A 21,220-nucleotide genomic window follows, 5' to 3' on the forward strand; every position below is an offset into this window, starting at 1 on the left:
GGAGAATTTAGCATGGTCAATGCACCTAACCAGCACACCTTTTGGACTGTGGGAGGAAATCAGAGCACCCAGAAGAACCCTACGCAAACGTGGGGAGAACGTGCAAACTCCACACAGACTGTGATCCAAGCCAGGAGTCGAACCTGGGTCCCTGGTGCTGTGAGACAGCAGTGCGACCCATTGTGCCGCCATGCCGCTTGTTCTCTGTGTCCTGCCCCAACCAGAAAATTTCCTCACAGTGGCACAGCATCATGACATTTTTCATTTCTCAGACCCCTATTGCCTTTCTGAATAAGCTTGACAATTAAAAGACAATTTTGTGCTGGTGGTTGATGCGCGCTAAGGATTGGGAGATACTACACAAACTAACCTCAAGTATGATGGTCAGATGTTTATCCCAAAAATGTGGCTCAGATCCTCAATCGGCTCCCAACTGTAGAACCCAGTGCCTTTTGGCAAGGGGATAGCCTAAAAGTCCACTGTATTTCGTTTGTACTCTGGATGCAGGTGGTATTAGGTTATAATAGAGGCAAAATGACAAGAAAAAGAAAATTACTTAAATAAAATTAATTTGTTCCAGCAGTGTTTCAATTAGTACACAAATTAATGCCACCTCAGCCATTTTCAAAAACACAGTGCAGGAGTTGTAAATGTTGAGTTGAAAGAGTACAGCATATGCTTGCACATCAAATTTCACGGTTCATTGGCTGTTCACTATGGACAATATTTTAACTGTCAGGGAAGCACTGGAGTGTGAAGTGTTGGACCAGCAATAAAGGTTACCACAATCATCAATCCAGTTTTGTTCTGCAGCTAAGAGAATGGCATTGCTCTCCCCCGAAGAAAATCCCTGATCTTTTAATTCTAAATTTCAGATCTATGTTGGCAATTATGTTGGAAGGGGACGAATTTTATGCAGCCTGCATGCAGAGTGCATCTGACATGCAGGGTGATTGAATTATGCGGGATACAAAATTTTGATTTCCTAACTGCATGTTGAGATGTGAACATAATGTCAATGACGTGTTTACAGTATGTTGGGTCTTGCGCCATCCTGTGGTAGCTTTGGGTTTTTAATACATTTGTGAACCATGAATACGCCTTAGCTTAAAAATACTTAAAATTCACATTGAACCTTCAATGTGAAGTTAGTAGCACATGGAAATCCTGTGACACCCAGTTCACCTTTGTTCAAAGATGGTGTGCACCAGTTGGCTTTGCACAATTGTGTCTGAGGTCAGTGCTATTCCTTGTTGAATTCTGTGTCACAAAGGAGGGGAGCAAGAGAACAGCAGCTTGATTGGAAGCTCGAGATTGGCAAGAGTGAGTTAGAGGTGAAGGGGTAGGGGTTCAAAGTTTGGGTGCACGGAGGAGTGGACAAGGGATCTAAGGGAGAACAAACAGTGGGGTTGAGGGTATAGTGTACTGAAGTAGGAAAGGCCTGGCACCCTGAGTGTTAGTAGGGGAGTGGTTGCTGGGACAATCATTCAAGGTAAGAATGTGAGAGGCATTAAGGGCAGGGTTAGTACTGTTCAAATGTGGGTCCATCTCAGTGTGTCAGCTGGCAGAATCCTTAAAGGCTTTTGAGTTCACCCACAACATTTGAATTGTCCCTGCTGAGAATGATAGCTGCCAATGTCCTTTACAATGCATAGAAAGGAGGTCCAGCGAGCTTGCAAGTTCAGCCATGCCCAACAGGGCACTGAGTACAACACTGGATGTTAAGATGAATGATCAATAAAGAACAAACAGGGAAACACAATATTGTGTCTTCCACAACAAAGGAAATGTCCCCAACTCTTATGTAACTATCAATGTGTGACAACCTGGGCATCCCATCGACCTGCTCCTCCAAATAAATGCCTTACCTGTGACAGAGACTGTAGGACCTGAGAACTAATTTTTAGCGTGAAAACAAGTCATCCTCGACCCCGAGACACTATCTAAAAAGAACTATCTATGTGAACCAACCATGAAATGTACCAATACATATAGGCTCTGACTGACATAGTTTCAACAAATAGTGATGATGCACATGTGAATAAAATGAAATCAATGTAATGCAAAATATTCATAAGTGAAATTTCTAATGTTAGTGGCAGTAGAGCTGGGCAAGAAAGTACTGGTTGTGATGCAGAGTGTCCCTGTTTGAGCAGAAGGCTCTTTTATAGCCCCCCTGTAGCTGTAACATTCACAGTTTATGCCAGGTTTCACCCTGAAAAGCATCCTCATTGTGTGGTTGCACACAGGTCCTGTGCACACCACCAGGAGTGTTGTATTCCCATCCCGAAGTGGATGTCATTAATATCTACCAAAAAGAACAAAGACTCCTGTGGAATACCAGTGTATACCAATGCCAGGGCAGCACAATGGCACAGTGGTTAGCGCTGCTGCCTCACAGCACCAGGGACCCGAGTTCAATTCCCGGCTTGGGCCACTGTTTGTGCAGAGTTTGCAGTTCTCCCCATGTCTGCGTGGGTTTCTTCTGGGTTCTCCGGTTTCCTCTCATAGCCCTGACAGATGTCTTGGTTAGGTGCATTGGCCATGCTAAATTTCCCTCAGTGTACCCAAACAGGCAGCAGAGTTTGGCGACAAGGGGATTTTCAAAGTAACTTCATTATAGTGTTAATGTAAGCCTACTTGTGACGCTAATAGATAAACTTTAAAACCTTAAATTTCCCTCCAGTCTGAAAAACAATCATTTGCCAGAATTTGCTGCTTGCTAGTCTTTTAACCTATTTTATATCCAATTTTGCTAATAAGCCTGATGTGTGGCATTTATGAAATAGCTTTTGAAAGTATGTATTCTTTGCATTTACCAGGGAGACACGGGGCCAGATTTGTGGTCCTGCAAAAGAACCCAGTGTAAAATTTAAAAAGGCAAGGCAACTGATAAACTAATCAAACTTAGAGAGGATGAAACCTACAGTTTCGCTGGATTGCATCAATGCATATTAAAAGATGAACCCGATGTAACAATCCAGATTCAATGAAGAGTGCAGGAAGGCATGCCAGAAGCAGCACCTAAAAATGAGGTGCCAAACTGGTGAAATTAGGGCTAAGTCAGGACTACTTGTATGCCAAACAGCATAAACTGGGCTGAGTAATCTCACAATCAATAGATCAGATCTAAGCTCTGCAGTCCTTTTACACCAATAATGAATGTTGGTGGACAATTAAATAATTAACTGGAAGAGGAAGATTCACAAATGTATCCATCTTTAATCATCAAGGATGGCAATACCAGTGTGAAAGATGAGGTTGGAGTATTTGCAACAATCTTCAGCCAGAAGTGTGGGGTAAATGATCCATTTTGGCGTCCTCTTGAGGTCCCCAGCATCACAGATGCCAGTCTTCAGTCAATTTGATTCACTCCACATGATACCAAGAAACAACTGAAGGCAATGGATACTGCAAAAGCCATGTGCCCTGACAATATTCCAACAATAGTAATGAAGACTTGTGCTCCACAACTACCTTCACCCTTAGTCAAGCTGTTCCAGTACAGCTATAACACTAGATTCTACATGGCAATGTGGAAAATTGCCCAAGTATGTCTTATTCACAATAATTAAGCAGGACAAATTCAACCTGGTCAATTACCACCCCATCAGTCCACTCTCAATCATCAGCAAAGTGATATAATGTGTTGTCGATGATGCTATTATTTGGCACTTATTCAGCAATAACCTGCTCACTGATGCTCAGTTTTGGTTCTGCCAAGACCATTCAGCTCCTGATCTAATTATAGTCATGGTTCAACATAAACAAAAGAGCTCAACACAGGGGGTAAGGTGAGAGTGACTGCCCTTGACATCAAGGTAGCAATCTACTGTGTGGCATCAAGGAGCCCAAGTAAAACTGAAGTCAATGGGAATCAGGGGAAAGCTCTCCATTAGTTGGAGTCATACCTAGCTCAAAGAAAGATGGTTGTAGTTATTGGAGGTCAATCCAATCAGTTCCAGGACACCACTACAGGAGTTCAAAAAGCTCAAAACCACCCACAACAGAGTCTGTTTGGTTGGCACCTCATCCGCCTTCATCTTCCACTCTATCCATCACCGAAGCACAGTGGCACATTATGCACCATTTACAAGAAGCACTGCAGCATGTCACCAAGGTTCCTTTGACAACATTTTCCAAATCCATGACCTCCATCGTTTAGAATGACAAGGGCAGCAGGTACATGGGATGCCACACACCATTCTGACTTGGAGTTATATCGCTGTTCCTTCATTGTCACTTGGTTAAAATCCTGGAACTCCCTCTCTAACATTGTACCTATGCCACGTGACTTAGTGGTTTAAAAAGGCAGCTGACCGCCATCTTCTCAAGGACAACTAGGGATGTACGATAAAAAAATGCTGGCCTCGTCAGCAATGCTCACATTGGGTGAAAAGAATAAAAAATACTTGGGGATAAGCTAACGGAAACAATTAAATAAACATAATAATCTCTTCAAAGTGAATTGTAATATACAGTAAGGACTGAGCATTTTATTATACTGCCCACTCTGCTGCCCTCTCTGGTGGGGAGGTGTAAAGTTAGTTCAACTCTGGCTGCTTGCACTGAGTCTCTTTGGTGAGTTTTTTTTCTCAGTCCAGTAAACAGCAGAAGGATGTCAATGAGGCTGAAATCCAATTGTATTTTGTGTTTTGGTTGAGACTGTAGAACATTGTGACCTGATTTTTGGAACACCTAAATTGATTTTGAGGAAGTTTAAGCAGTTTGAAAGATTGCTTTGTGCGCACATCATGTTCAGGTACCTCTTTTGCATACCTAACAAGCAAACTCAAATTAACTTAGGGACAAATTAAAAAGGGCAGCCCCCCAAGAAGGAAGGGGGGACAGCCCAAACAGAAACCAAAGTCCAAAGGAAACTTAAAACATTAAATCAAAATGTGATTGTAAGGGTCTATAACACACACCAGTCCCTGCTGTGCCCAGCGGGCACGGAAGGCATCAACTGTGCCCGTGGACACCACATGCTCCCTCTCCAGGGATACCTGGCCGTGAATATAGCTGCCGTACGTGGGCAGACAGTCAGGATGGACAACCCCGTTGATCGCCCGCTGCCTGGACCTGGTAATGGCTACATCATGTTCAGGTACAAATTAGTGTGTCTGCAGATTACACAATTGAAAAAAATAGTATGTGCTGAAATTAATGGAATTCTGGACTCATATTTTGGCACAATTAATTTTCAATGAAAAAGCATTGAGAGTTGCATTCTATTGAAGGAAGCAGTTGCCATGTGAAACTATTACAAATTACATTCTTGAGCTAAAGAAACTGTTTAATTACTGTAGCTACACAATGAACCATGTCCCCATTTCTAGTCATAGTCTATGCCTATGGAAAAATTGGTCATATCCGTGCGGTACGCAGGAGAAAACAATAATGCTCCAGGTCATGTTAAAGCTGCAGCTCACAGCAATGTACCTGGTTGAGGTGGTAGTTCAAGAGCCTGGAAATCCTCAAATGCACAGATGCTAGCTATGGAAACAGAAGTTGAAGTTTTCGAACAGAGAGCAAGAAGAACAGCACATGAAAATGAGACTAGGACTGAAGATATAGGTCAGAATTCTCCAGTATCGCCTTCAGGTGGGATTCTCCTGTCCCACTGTGGTGAATGGAATTTTAGCTGAGCGCCAAATTCTCCATTCCCACTGGCATCAGTGCAAAGGCAAATAAGACTGGAGAAACCAACCCTTAATTCCAACACCCAAAATAGAAATGAAACTCAGAGATTCACAACTTACTTTCATCGTTGTTACAGCTGCAGCAGTGTCTGTCATCTTGAGAGGACTGTACAAGGAGTCCCCAAGTTAGATTCCCTATAGAAAACTGTTGTGAAACTGACTAATTATTCCAATAACAATATTCCAGTGTTGCAAAAAAACTAGTGCCAGGATGAAACATAATATGTCCTATTACTTGCCATTGGCAATAGTGGACTGAACAATGTCTCCCTGATGAAAAGAGATTGGCTTAAGAAGTTAAGTTTAATATGGATGAGTTATTTACAATAGGGATCAGTATGAGTGTGCCTGATATTGAGGAAAGAAATCTCCTGGATCACAGTATTCCAGATCTGTGACCTATTCTGTAGACCTAATTCTGCAGTCCACAGCTTTGTGAAATAAGAGAAGAGTAGAAACTTTGCCTTGTAAACTTGTGTTCAGATAGTTGGACATTGAATATTTATCTGTAAAATAACACCTGTGCAGAGATCAGAGAGAAAAATTGGATGGGCTTTGAAAAGACAATTTTGCTCATCCTATTTTCCTAGTTGTGCTTTGTCCAAGCAATATTTTATGCCCAGTCAGTATAGACAAGAATCTATTGCTATGTATTAACCTACGCTTAAACTCACATATTTGCTTTCTACACTTCCATAATTTCTTATGGTTATTCCTTATCCCATAAAATGTGGCAGCAGAGCAAAACATGGTGGGCTTGAAAATCATTGAGCCTTTTTAAATCCCTTAAGTCCCTATGCCATTGACTGTTTATGGTTTATGAGATGTGAATATCACTAACAGTCAACATTTGTTGCCCATCCCTAATTGCCCTTGAGATAATGGCAGTGAGCCATGTTGAACAGCGGCAGCCCACGTGGTGTTAGGCAGGGAGTGCCAGAAATTTTACTCATCAACAATGAAGTAATTATAATATAGTCCCAAGTCAGGATGGTTTCCCCCTCCTTTTGGGGAGCCGCCCCCTTTTTCTTTGTCCGAATGTAATTTGAGTTTGTTTACTTGGTTTGTCTGGAAAATACCCGCCCCGCCACGCTACCGTCAGGATGGTGTGTGACTTGGGGAACTTGCAAATGGTGTTGTTCCTGTTGCTTTGTTGCCCTTGGTCGTCAAGGTGATAAAGTTCATGGGATTGGAAGGAAAGCTATTGATGAAACAGCTGAAGATGGTTGGGCCAAGGATGCTATCTTGAGGAACTCCTGCAGCGCTATCTTGTAGCTGAGGTGATTGGCATCCAACAACCACAATTTGTGAGGTTATCCAGTATTTGAAGGAACTTTCTATCATTCACACAAAATTGGTGTGAGCCGACACCAAGATTGCCAGAGCACTGGGGCTGATTGAAGTGGCAGAAGGAGCCACTCGTTCTGAATTTTTAAGTGGCCAATTAGTCACAGGGTTAATCAGATACTGAAGATTACTAGAATTGTTTGGGGTTTATGTCTTTACCTCCAGGAGAGATCCAATATCCATCAGTCATGAAACCAGTGTAGCTGCATTCATTTGTATACCTGCGGTCCCCCTCCACCCCAATGTAGCAGACCAGATTTGAAGCCCAAACCCCTGTCCCAAGATGTATCCAGTGGTGGACCTCTGGCAGACTTAGGCTAGGACTGTGCCAGAAATGCTTATTTCACGACAAATCACTTTTTTTTTCATTTGAGTTACAAAATTAGGACATTGTTGAAAAACTGAACTATCAGAGAACCATACATCAAATACAACTGAGTAAGTACTGTGCTGCAATTATTTCCATTCAAATTACCTGGATGGTTTTAACAGATTTTTCTTTTCTGGTTTATTGCAGACCTAGCCCTCTGTGAAAGCTGTTTTGATAGATTAGGCTATTATTCAAGCAATTAGGATTATTCAGATTTGTCACAATGCAAACCCCCAATAATTACAATGCAGTGGCCAGCCTTTAATTCTTCCTGCTCTCTGATCCATGATTAAAGTCAAAGCTGCTGTGCTTTCTCATTGAAGGGCTATAAGGAAGCAGGTGATCATCTGTGTTTTGATGTGTCATCAGTCATGTGATCAGCAGTGTAAAATGGAAGATCTGGTTTGGAAATGAGCTGCTCATAGGGATGTAGAGAATAAAGTAAAGAATATAGTGATATTTTTGGTTACAAGATTGTCCACACCTTTAAAAGGTAAGGGTTTCAACAGAACATGATTTTTATTTTAAAGTTGGTGTTTGAGTAACTGAAATCACAGAAATCCATGTTTACTTGTGACTATTCACAAAGAACTACATACCGCTTATCAGTGCTTCAATTAAATGCAGCTGCTTTCTCACTGTTAAATATTCATTTTATTTAAAGATACAGTGTCTATTTATCTATAGATTCAAAACTATATGACATACTACATTTTGCACCTGCAGTCGTTCATTAAAGAGTTTATTTACATATAGTAATGATACTTTTGAATTATATTTTGTGAAACTGCAATGTTAGTAATTTTCTGTGCTGGACTACAGTGGGTCATCAAGCGTTAATGATAAAATTGTGTCCTTTGTATGTTGTACAGAATAGAAACAATAGAATTCCCAATGAAGTAACCTTCTGATGAGCATTTGGCTGGTGTAAAATCAGCAGAGGTTGACTCATTCATATGATAATGTGGATTTCAGAGATGGAGCTTGTTCTAGTGTGTGCAAATAATTGTCAAATCCTCATTGTTGACTGTATAATGAAGGTAATAGAAGGTTGACTGAAGAGAGTACCGATATTTCTTTCACGGTGCCTTGGGCAAACCACATATTTGAGTCAACTATGCAAAACAAGTCAATACAAATGTTAGCTTGTTGTTCAGTGTACTTCCTGTTGGTCATATTATCAGCTGCAGTGCTTTTTGTGGGCCCATTGTCTATGGCTGAAGCTTATATCTTTCTCTCATTCATTCAATCCTTAAGGCTGAATGGCTGCAGGTTGTGGAAGAGAGACTGTTTTTGTCACAGTGTCATGAATTGTTTGCTTTAGTTTCCTGTAAGTTGAACCTCTGCTCACTTGAAAGGCAGGTTTGTTGATGGAAAATTAAGCAAAGGTAACTTAAAACAGCCTGTGAATTTAATCTAAAATCTTAGTTCTCTGCAAATAAGGCTTTTGCATGATTAGAAGTGACTTTTGGCATGGATCAAGTTTTTTTTTCTTTTTGGAATTCAACATGCTTGAAGTGTAAATGCATTCATTATTTTACATTAGTTAAGATGTGAGCAATGCTTTTTGATAACTACACTTTATATTGTAGTTTAAGTCAAATTGTTCAATCAATGTTGGTAACTACGTTAGTTTTTCAATCAGAAGGTTCTGTAGTTCAGCACAGAGGCAGAGAATATCTTCTCTTTCTGCATTTGTACAGAAAATAATGAAATAAGTGATTTATCTATAGTGTATTCTGTCTGCTTGCTAAATTATGAAAATAAGAGCTGTCATTTGTGGTTCAGAGCCTGTTGAAGGTTGCTTCATTTCCCGAAAATGTTTTCTACATGAAATGCTGAATACAATTTCTGATGTTATGAGTTCTGGCAGCATTACAATTTGAACAAACCTTCCCCTCCAACGCCAACAGGGAAGGAAGGGTCATTGAAATGTTGCTTTGACATGTTTTGTGGCAGCTGGTACCCCAACAGTTGAGTGGCTAGCGCACTATTGGGACAATAATGATTATGAGCCAGGGTAGATGCGCTGGAAGATATACTAGTCTTGAATAAATTCACTACTTTCTTTGGAGACAAGTATGTTTTTTTGTCAGCATTTAATTGCTGAGCATTTGCACTTGGAATCTGAAACCCAAAGGCACAAGATGGCAAATCATAAGGTCAAGGTGAAAATGTGTAGTTATTTCTAATGAAGGTTGTCAGACTCTGTCAGTTGTCAGTGGCAGTTAAAGTAATGAAGAGTTTTTTTATGTTTTTTGTAATCAATGAGGAAAAATGCCCAGAAATTATTTATCAGTAGATCAACACTTAACCTTGGTTGAAGCCAAATTTGTGATGAGAGGCCTGACGTGCAAATTCTACATCATTGCTGTCAGAGTAGTAATTTTTAGCCTCTCAAAGTGCAGTTGTAGAGCAAGAATAGGTTATCACAGAATGATGCTTTTGCATTTTAAAAAAACATTGTTCAAGATCTGTGTTTATATTTTAATATTTGAAAGATATTTTAGCTCAAGTTCAACAGCTGTCCATTCAAAATGGGCATATATCTGATGTAGAGCTTGTAACAGGTGCTGTGATTTTTGAAAGCCTGGAGAAAGTTGATGCAAAGTAATAGAATATTTATTTTGTTAAGAATAATGTTCTTAGTAAGTGATAAAACCAATACTTAAAAACCACCTCATTTGCCAGTTACTGGTCACCTAAGCTTGTTTTCCATTGTAGGTAGGCAGCTGACCAATGGCAGATGAGGCTTGGAGACAAAAAATGCCCCAGACCTGAAATTAAGGCCAAGACGTGTGTTGTGCACTTACCCTATCCTACCCCCATCTAGTTGTTCAAACTCATTGGGAATTAAATTGAATTCCAGAATTTCTCAATTTTTGGTGCATATTTGAAAGATGAGCAGACAATTTGCAATCCATCAAAAGTAGTTCAAATTTTGATTTCATGTTCTGTGCAGTTGCTATGCATTTCTGATTAAAAACTAATGTAGAGGTTGATTGTTGTATACTTTTACACTTTAGACAAATACTATTGTTACACAATCAAAATAAAATACCCACAAACATGACTCTTTGGATTAAAAAGTTGATTATCTTTCCATACAATGAAAAGTGCAGAAATAGCTAACCATGTTGAGATAGACATTGGATTGCTGGAAGTGTACAATGAACTCATTAGGCTTCTCCTTGGAATCTACTTCAGTTCCCAAGACATTTGGGCAAAGCTGTGATAGAGAAAAATTTTTACAAGATTGAAGAAAGATGGTGAAACTGTTCTCTAACCACGAAAGGAGGCAATTGAGTAGGAACCTTGCAGAAGTACACAAGATATATATTAAAATCTTTGGATAAGATATATCTGAAGCACTATTTCAAGATAAACCAAATGATTGTAATTAGGTAGCATAAATTAAAAGTGAAGGTCTGACTTGGACTAATATTTGCACATAATACTTGCTTATTCTTATAAGCAGGACAGTGGAAGATCAAAGGTCCATTGCCCTGAATTCAAAATGTTTCTAGATAACATCTGTTAAATAATCTAAGGAAGGACGGTTAGCTTCTATCTCATGAAACAAATGAAGTAACATATTCTTTAAATCATGGTGAATTTAGACTGATAGAATTTGTGTTCTAAATATTTCAGATGCTCAACACTGAGGGAATGTATATCAAAATTTGAAAGGCTTTGAAATTTATAACAGTCACATTTCAATGTAGGATTTTGCTCAGGATTGGTATGGGCTTGATATTTTGCTGATGATTTCTGTTTATGCCCTGTATGCTATAACATGAACTGAATGTTATTCTAGCCTCCTATAATATGCATCAGTATGATAAGTAACATGTAGCCCCACTGTGGTTTTAAAATCAGATTCTAGTTGTGAATGCAGTGTGAGACTTTGACAGTTAAGGTGAGAAAAGAAACAAGGTGGTGTTGATGCTCTGGCAAGGAAAGAAGTGCAAAGTTATGTACAGAAGTTTTGAAGGATTCCAGAAGCAGGACTATTGCTATCCACTGAAATCCATATTTTCATTTCTCTATAGTATTGTGGATTAAACTTCATACTAATTTAAAATTTATGCTCAGTACCTGCAAAAATGCTTAAATGATTTGGCAGCTATAATTTGTTTGTAATATTAATACATCATGATACTGGGTGGGATTGGCTTGGGCGGTCATGTAATTTCATACTGTCAGCCAACATAACTGTTTTCTACCACTAGCCTCTCTTCCTAGACTTTGGGTCAGGAAGGGAATGGCCACCTGCTCCAAGCGAAGGTCAACCAACCATAATAATTAAAAAGCCAGTTGTAACCAACCAAAATTTTCTAGTCGACTCATGGAGCCCCATTGTGTCTCGAGCAGGGCAGCTGCCGAGAGGCAGCCTCTCTGTGACAGACCAAAGGTGCCTGCAGTCCAGGATGACTTGGAGGCTCCTTCTGCCTACCTGACCACAGCGGCAGCCATAGACCTTAGAAATAACTCTTCATGACATTAGCTCCTGCATTCTTAACATGTGCCATTTCTTTGTCCAATATTTTTTATTTTAATAGCTGGTAACTATTTAAAAGAAGTAAAGCATTCAATAAAATTGCAAGTATGTAATAGCATGAGTTAACATTTTGGGTTGGGACTCCCCACGTCAGGATCAAATGAGGATTCTGACCCCACACTCATGTGAATAGTCACATGACATTGATTTTGCCAAGATTGACCAATTATTAAGAGGTCATGATCCAATTAAGGTGGTAGGTGGACTTTCTGAAGCTGGAGGGCCAATAGGAAACATCTGGAGACAAAATCTCTGCACTTGTAAAATCTGCAGCACAACATAACATCACAGCTACCTGGCTATCATTTGCAGAGGAAGAACTGATGTGGATGGGCATAGAGTTTTGTGCCACAAGTCAGAATGCTGATTGGGGTGGAATTGTTGCCTGCCTTTCTATAAGTACCTGTAAGCTAATGTCATAAATAAGGTTTTATTATCCAGACATTTGTATTTTCTTAAACTTGTAAACAGCTTGTTCTAAAGTGAAGGAAATGTGCTTTATCAATGGGGTGGATGGAGTTAATTGAAGTATTTCATGTTAGTGTTGATTATCATGGAATTGCACATTTCATTTAGTGGCTAAGGCTCAATTTTGTGATAGCTTTAATTATGTTCAATGTTTTGATTTTAAAATGTTTGTTATTTGATAAACATGTCTGTGTGGGTTTCCTCCTGGGTGCTCTGGTTTCATCCCACAGTCCAAGGATATGCAGATTAGGTTAACTGGCTGGGCTAAATTGACCCTAGTGGTAGGGAGATTAGCAGAGTTAATATGTGGGGTTACAGGAATAGGGCCTGCGTGGGATTGTGGCCAGTGCAGACTTGATGGGCCAGTTGGCCTACTTCTGGACTGTAGGGATTCTATGTATGTTTTTGGGTACTAATGCAGCATACTATTCAGAAATTTACATGATTGGGGCATCATCACTTGCTAATTTGTATAAAAATGCTCAGATACACAGGCCTTTGGCTAGAAATGCTATTAATCAAGATGGTGATATGGATTGGGCAGAACTCTGGTAATCCCTAATTAAGTTTAGCAATGAAAGAAGTTGTTCTTTTGTGACCTGGTCTGTAATTAAATATGGAGTATAACAGCACATAAATTTAGCATTCCAGCTGGCTCTGCAATTGCCATACGTCACTGTTGTTCACACCTCAGTTTCAATTTGAAGTGAGTCATTTTGGAGTGCCATGATAATCAGTTCATATTAATCATAAAAAACTGAATTTGAGGTGAGTTGCTGTCCATCGTCTGGTTGAACGTGCTAGTGCAATAATTTTGTTTCACATTTTTAAAATGAACAGAAAATGGATTCAGTGCTCATTTTGGGTGATATGGATCTGGATCACAAGACTGAAACCCTTTAAAGGTCAAAAACTCTCCAGAAGTCTCATGGGTGGCCCCTGTTTGAAGTTTGCTTGCTTTCAAAATAAAATGTAGAACCAAGGTTAGACATTTGTTATTTGTACAGCCAGCAGCTAGTTTGTTTTCCTTACGCTGCTATCTTTTAGGATTCATTCTGTGAATGCTTAGTTTAGTGTCTTGACAACCCATTTTTGAAATTACTCCAACTCACTGGGTGAGCCTAATACACCATGGTTGATTTCCAAAAGAGCACCAAATCCACTGACCAGTGATTTTTTTTTTAAGAATACCTCAAGAATCTGCAAGTTGAATTCTTCAAGAAATTTCTAGAAGTATTTCGGTTTAATCTTTATAAAGAGTAGAAACGGAGAAAGCACAAACTTGTAAAGTTGCTGGGTGTGAATCCCACTTGCTAAACTTGCATCGTTGGAGTTTTGGTGATTAGGATGGTGAAAATTTCTGCTGGAATCCCAACTCAAAACATTACATTTTAAATGTTTTCTTCCAAATTTATCTGCTAGAAAGTGGCATTATTTTCTTAGTCCACCATATTGCATGTAAAATAACTCAGTTTCTAACTACCCCACTGATGACCCCACCAGTACTATCTTAGGACTTTACAGGAAGAATATTTTCCAAAGTCATTGCTGCAAGATGGCTAAAATTCTCACAGCTCTTGATCGTCATTAAAATATTCCCCTCTTATTTAAAACACATGTAAGATTGGAAATTTGGGTTTCTAAAGGAAACTTCCCAATGGGAATTTCTCCCTTCGTAGGATGATATTTGTGACTCCTTTCACACGCTGCCTAACTTAACAATGGTTGTATCCAGCCTAGTGATACTCCATCCACAAGTATTTACAGCCTTTGTGAATCTTACCTAGATTTTCCACTCTCTCTTTGTGCACTCCAGAAGTTATTGAGGAATTATGCTGAATGAACATGTGCAACCTGTATCATCAAAACTCAATCACCGATCAGTAGATTTTGCTGGTGGCTGTGAAAACATTGAAACAGGGCATATGTAAATGGCGCAAACCACTAGATATAAGAGATCCCCATATTCTCTTGAAGCACGCTTTTCAATTAATTCCTCCATGGAGATTACAAAACAGAGTCTAATTAATTTGAATTAAATTGTAGCATGCACCAAGTCTATGGGAAGTACCTGGGCTAGAAAGGCCCAAATGCAAACTCTCTAATTTTGCCCATACAAAGGACTTCAATTCAATGACCATCCAGCTAGTGTGTGTGAGGTAAATCCAAATGATCCTGTATGTCAAAGCTCCTTACGCTTGAACTTGCCAAAATGGACCCGCTATTCTTTGAGCAAGGGCAGAGCCCGAAAAATTGAGTATTTAGGATGGTTGTAGGGCTATGGGATGTTATGAGGTTGTGGCAAAACGATAAAGGAACTTGCATCTGAGGTTTTAGCCAATGTGTGTCAGCAAAGAGTGGGGTAAAGGTGAGCAGGACTTAACACAGGATATGATCTTATGGAAGTGCTGTACTTTAGAGATGTTTGCCATGACAAAGGATTAAACACAAGCCCTTTTGATTTTGATGTAGTGTTTTACATGAGTGCATGGATTCTATGGCAGTGCTTTGCTTGGCCATTTCTGTTTAGAACAGATCTGCCTTTTAGTCTTGTTTGCAAAACTGGTTGCTTATTTGGTGAAATAATGGTCATTTAGCAACAATAGCTTGTATGTATTTAATACCTTTTTGACATTAAATATTTTAAGGTACTGCATGCAAGGATCATAAAGTAGGATTTGACTAAGCTACATAAGAAGGTATTGGGATAAGCTATCAAAAACTCAGGATTTAAGGACCCTCTTAGAGGGAGATTTAAGGAGAAATTTGATGAGCTTGGATCTTGGTAATTGAAGATATGGCCACAAACGGTGGACTCTTAAAATTGTGGATACTCATTAAGACAAAATTAAGGGACCAGAGATATCTCAGAGCGTAATTGGGCTGGAAAACATTAGAGGTGAAGGTGACACAAAATTTGAAAACCAGGATAAGAATTTTAAAATTGAGGCATTGAAGGAGCCAATGTAGATCAAGGGTGGGTAATTGGGAAATAGTGCTGAATTAGGACATGGGCAGCAGAGTTTTAACATAAGAAATAGGAGCAGGAGTAGGCCATCCAGCCCTTCGAGCCTGCCCTGCCATTCAATAAGATCATGGCTGATCTGTCGCTGCTCAGTTCCACTTTCCCAGCCTCTCCCCATAACCCTTAATCCCCTCTCTTATCAAAAACCCATCAACCCGCGTCTTAAAAATATTTAGCGAGGCAGCCTCCACCACTTCAACGGGCAGAGAATTCCAGAGATTCACCACCCTTTGAGTGAAGAAGTTCCTCCTCAACTCCGTTCTAAACCGCCCCCCTTTTATCTTGAGGCTGTGCCCCCTAGTCCTATTGTCTTTTTTGAGTGGGAAGAGTCTTTCCACCTCTATCCTATCCATCCCATTCATCATCTTATACGTCTCAATGAGATCTCCCCTCATTCTTCTAAACTGTAACGAGTACAAGCCCAGTTTATTCAGCCTCTCCTCATAGCTCAACCCCCTCAACTCCGGCATCAGCCTAGTAAACCTCCTCTGCACTCCCTCCAAGGCCAAAATATCTTTGCGCAGGTGCGGCGCCCAAAACTGCGCACAGTACTCCAGCTGCGGCCTCACCAATGCCCTATACAGCTGCAGCAAGACCTCCCTACTTTTATATTCAATCCCCCTCGCTATGAAGGCCAGCATCCCATTCGCCTTCCTGACCACCTGCTGCACCTGCAAGCTGGGTTTTTGCGACTCATGCACAAGGACCCCGAGGTCCCTCTGCACCGTCGCCTGCTGCAGTTTTTCGCCCCGTAAGTAATAGTCCTTCCTACCATTCTTCCTACCAAAGTGGACCACCTCACACTTGCCAACATTAAATTCCATTTGCCATTTCCTGGCCCATTCGCCCAACCTATCTAGATCCTTCTGCAGACTCTCCACACCCTCCGCACAATTTGCCGTTCCCCCAATCTTGGTGTCATCAGCAAATTTCGACACCCTACACTCGGTTCCCTCCTCCAGATCATCTATATAAATGGTAAAAAGCTGAGGCCCCAGCACCGACCCCTGGGGCACTCCACTGGTCACCATCCGCCAATCTGAATAGCACCCGTTGACCCCCACTCTCTGCTTCCTATTTGACAACCAATCCTCTATCCACACTAACACCCTACCCCCAACTCCATGTCCCTCGACCTTCTGCAATAACCTCTTGTGATTATCTCCAGTTTAGAGAGAGAAATAACCAGGTGTCAGAAGCAATTCTAACAATTATTTTGCGAGCTGTGATCTGGTGCAATGTAAATACAAGTTTTTTTTTAATATAACTACTGGTTCAAGCAGAAATTGGAAATTGTACACCAAAAGTTCTTTTTTGCTTCAGTACTCATTCAACAATTGGAATAATTGGTTGAACCATGAAGAGGCATCTTATACATGCTGGCAGGGGGCATTATGCTGGTGTGAGGGGACAATAAAAAGTATCCTTTTGGCTATTTCTAAAATTCTAAGTCTGGAGACGTAGCTTTTAAAAATAGCTGGAACTCACAGAAAAGGAGCTCTGCTCAGGTCTGTTGGAAGTTATGTACCATTGCCTACAAGACTGCTTCATCTCTGTGCCCATCTCATCATACAAAGTCAACATCGGAGAAGTGAATTCTACAACATTGGTTTTTAGTCTGCTGACCTCCATAAAAGAATACTACTTCATTGGACTTCCATTCTAGACTCAAGCCCACGTGAAATAGTATTTCTTTCCTCTTTGATCTCCACAATATAAATCTTCTCTCTACCCCTTTATTATCTGAAGGTGAGGGGAAATGTTGTGAGCCCTCTTTTTTTTTCCTGGTTAGATTTTGTGTGCAAAAAAAAATCTTTTTTTGAGTTCATCCTACCTCAAGTCAACTGTGGGGGTATAAACAGAAAATCGGATTGCACCAAAACTGAGGGGTTGGGAAATTTGTCATTGCTTTAAAGATGGGAACAGATCGCAGCATCTTTGTTTACGAATGGATGATGAGAGGAGAAATGAGTACTATTTAATCGTCTAACCACTCCAGTCCGTAATGCTAGGAAGAAGTTAGAGGCATCCTTGTCTGTTGGAATAACTTTTGCTTCTCTCTCTCTTTCTCCCTCTCTCTCTCTCTTTCTCTTTCCTCCCCCCACCGGCCTTTTTGTTTGGCTTGAGGTCTTTGAAGATCAACTAAAGCAAGGGTATAGATACAATCACTATTTGAAGCGTTTGTACATAACTGCCACAGGGAAAATTGGTTCTACACTAAAATTGTGACTTTACATTAACAAGCTAATCTTCAAATTGATGTAAACCTATTTACTTTTAGTTCAAAATTCAGGCTTTGTAAAATAGACGTTTTATATCACAATGGGGTTTACAGAATGGGTAAGAATAGGCAGAAATCTTGCTGTCAAAATCTAAAGCACGGAAGGAGACTCTTTGGCCCATCGAGCATCTACCTGGCTGCCAAACTTGTGTTTTAGAAGGTGTGCATGTTACTGGAATCAAAACATGAGAACAGTGTTCACTTAACAGATGTCAATGTATTTGTATTACATACACAGCATTCACAGGAATTAATTGATGTGCCTGTGTTTCACAGATCAGTGCCAGACGATGTGGGAATGGACATCCCCTTTGAGGAGGGTGTGCTAAGTCCCTTAGCTGAAGAAAGCAGACCTGGTAGGAAGAGTTTAATTAATTTATTCTGGAAATAACTGTGCTAAATTATGTGCTGAGAGTCAATATCACAGTAATTATGACCCTCTCAAAAGCGTAACCTAATCTAGTATTACTAACAGTTTTGATTTAAAAATGAGCTGATCAATATGAAGAAAATACAGGGATTTATTCTGATAACTTTGTTAACTTTACAGTCTGTATTTAAGTTTTTATATTGGGTCATTTATTGCCTACTGTTCAGTTAAATTTCGCTGCAGATACTGTGGTGAAACTGAATACTTAACCATAAGTTTAAGCGGTGGAGCACAGAGACAGGGAAAGGTCCCAGTACAAAGACCGGGATTAGAAAGAAGTCCAGAAGTCCAGTCAAAAGAAAGGAGCAGAAAAGAGAGCTGTGAGGGATAGACTGGAAGCTAAGTGGGCTTGAGAGAAGTCCTGAAGATCCAAAGAGACAGCTGAAGACTGTTGTATCCTTACTGCAGGCTTTTTGGAGCCATGGTGTGCTGCTTTGTGGACAAGAATCATCTGAAATTATGCTTGGACAGGGAAGCTTGAATGTGCTCAGAGATCCAGGAGAAAGGGGTGTTAGCAAGCAATAGTAACAAACTGCGAGGTGGATTCTTGTTGAAGCAGCCCAAATGGGAGCAATGTTTGTAGAGAATTCCAAGGCGAGATCTACAAACATGGAGATTTGTATTTTGCATGAAAGTTTTCAATAAGACTGGTAGGCCAAGAATGTGACAAGTGTCTGCGTGGGCTGTTGAAAAATCATGGAATCTGCTTTGGCCACGTCTGTTCTCTTCGGAGAGAGGTCTGTCTAACCTCTGTTCCCCTGTTTATTAACAGGCACCTCATACTTACCCTGCATATTAGAGGATATGATGCATATTGAAAATTGTTTTCTCTTTCTGAATTTGTATGTCTGTAAAAGACATTGCTGGGGTAAAGGGAAAAGTGAGAGTTTGAACTCTTTTTTGTTTGTATTAAGATCCTTCCAATCTTTGCATCAGGAGCCAATCAAAGGTATGATGGGAGAACAGGGCTCAGTGGGAGTTTGAACACAAGTAATAAAATTTTGGGTAGTCTCATTTGCAGAGGTTTGAGGTCAGTCTTGGGCACTTATGTATGTTGGGGGCCAAGAGAATGGCTGAAATGACCTGAGTTTGACTAGCCAGTCATGTGCTGACTGTGTTAGGATGCAGATGTGTTAATAAGCAGATCCAGTTCGTTTGCTACCAGTGATCTCGTTTTTATTAGTCTGTATCAGATCTCAAACATAATAACTGGCAATGAGGCTGAGTCATGGCCCACAGACTGCATATCACAGCTGACTTTTAGGAAAGGGAGGAAGATTGACATCGTCCTGGACTCCGAAAGCGGCGTGAATCATCAAGATACTGGGGTAGACTTGAGGGAACAGGCCTAGGCATTGAGAGAACTGGTCTTGGTGGGACACGGGCTACAATCGGGGACCAGGTATAGGAGAGAGAGATCTCCACTGGAAACACAGACCTTTGGGATTAGAGCTGACGATAAGAGCAAGGCAGCACAGTTGGTGAGGGAGCAGAGATGCGAAGATCAGAGTGCAGAAAAGTAGTTACAGAATGTGAAGGTGGAACAAAATCCCTTCAAAGGAAACAGAAAATGCTCATCAATGGGGTTGTTCAATGAAAAGATGGAGCGTTGGACACTATACATGGAGCATTTCCACTCGAGGTAAATAAGATGGGTAATCTCGCATTAGCAGTCTTAAGCACTGCAGGGAGTAAAACATTCGCAACATTAAGAAGCCTCATACAACCAGGGAATCTGCGGAGTTGTGTAAAGTACTAAGGAATGATTATGCCCCAAAACCAATTATGATAGCAGAACATTTCCAATTTTTATTAGTGAAATGCAGTAGGAAGGCAAAACCATTGCACAATTTGTGGCAGTGTCAAAGAGACATATTGAGCCCTGCAAATTTGGTCTTTTCTTGCAGGGTGCCTTGAGGGTTTGGTGTATAGGCTTTGCAATGAAGTGATGCAATGGAAACTGCTGACAAAAGCAATGTCTGGATTTTTAAAGTGGCGTTTGGCGTAGCTACTTCTATGGAACTGGCTGAAAATGAGGCAACACAGTTGGGTGTCGGTGTCAGAATACTCCAAAGAGTAACAGAACGTGGTGTCAACCATAGAATGCTGCCACTGTGGCAAGCCTGGCCACAGAGTCCACATGCTGAACTCGTTAAGCCCACTGTCCCCACTCTAAGTGGGTGAGGCATATTGCCTGGAACTGTCAGGCATAATTGAAAGAGGAGTCCAAGAGAGACAAAGCTGAAGATGAGGCAAGAGAACCAAAGAGAAAATGCTGGAAAATCTCAACAGGTCTAGCAGCATCTCTAAGGAGAGAAAGCTGATGTTTTGAACCCAGATGACCCTTTATCATTGAAGTAAAAATACATAAGCTTTGACAAAGTGCCTGTATCAGGTTTGAAACACCAAAAGAATGGATTTAGTCTTATGAAGAACTATTAGGAATCAGCCTGATTTGAGCCCCAACCTGTGAAGTAAATGGGACTTGTCCATAATGAATGGCTGTCTCTTTTGTGGACATGAAAATGGACGTTCCTTTTGCATTATGTAGGAAGGTGCTGGATCAAGTGCTCCAAGAGCACGTGGATGCAAAGGAAAGAGATAGTCAGGAGCTATTTTTGGAGGCCAGGTATTGACTCTCAGATCAGACAGAAGGCAGCAGTTTATGAATCTTATGCTGTAGTGTGAAAAATACCGCTGTTGACATCTCTCCACTTGTGGAAATGACCTGAAGCTCCTTAGCAAAGGATCTATGTGGACTTCACAAGCCCAGTATAGAGAGAGAGAGAGAGATGATTGCCAGAATTGGCAATTGTGAAATCAGTGGTTTGCAGCGGTGACTATAGAGCGACTTGACAACTTGCTCAGTTTGGAAGCCCTGATCAAATAGAGTGGCAACAGGCCACACTGGCATATTTGTGGATTACCTCAACTATCAGGCAGTCCAGCAGATGAAGTCAGCCCCATTCCACCCTGTAACAAATAGCCAGGCCAAAAGGTTTGTCAAGACTTTAACACAGATCCTGAAGGTTTCCC

At 40.6% G+C, this 21,220-nt stretch overlaps 1 protein-coding gene across 3 annotated transcripts in view; it reads left to right on the top strand.

Annotated features, from left to right (window-relative positions):
- LOC145343067 (protein prune homolog 2-like) overlaps positions 1–21,220 on the top strand; it is a 131,087-nt gene that overhangs the window by 18,603 nt on the left and 91,264 nt on the right. Inside the window, exons 1-2 of one of the 3 annotated variants that reach the window (XM_080188890.1) lie at positions 7,798–7,912; positions 18,031–18,110. In XM_080188890.1, the coding sequence (XP_080045016.1) occupies positions 18,053–18,110 (58 nt within the window). In that variant the 5' untranslated portion in view covers positions 7,798–7,912; positions 18,031–18,052. Of the gene's footprint in view, positions 1–7,797; positions 7,913–8,609; positions 8,808–18,030; positions 18,111–21,220 lie in introns of those variants that run through there. The other 2 variants (XM_080188891.1, XM_080188889.1) reach the window with 2 other exon arrangements.

This window comes from Carcharhinus amblyrhynchos, chromosome 5, assembly GCF_965287045.1.
Source record: "Carcharhinus amblyrhynchos chromosome 5, sCarAmb.v2.hapA, whole genome shotgun sequence".
Classification (NCBI taxonomy): domain Eukaryota; kingdom Metazoa; phylum Chordata; class Chondrichthyes; order Carcharhiniformes; family Carcharhinidae; genus Carcharhinus; species Carcharhinus amblyrhynchos.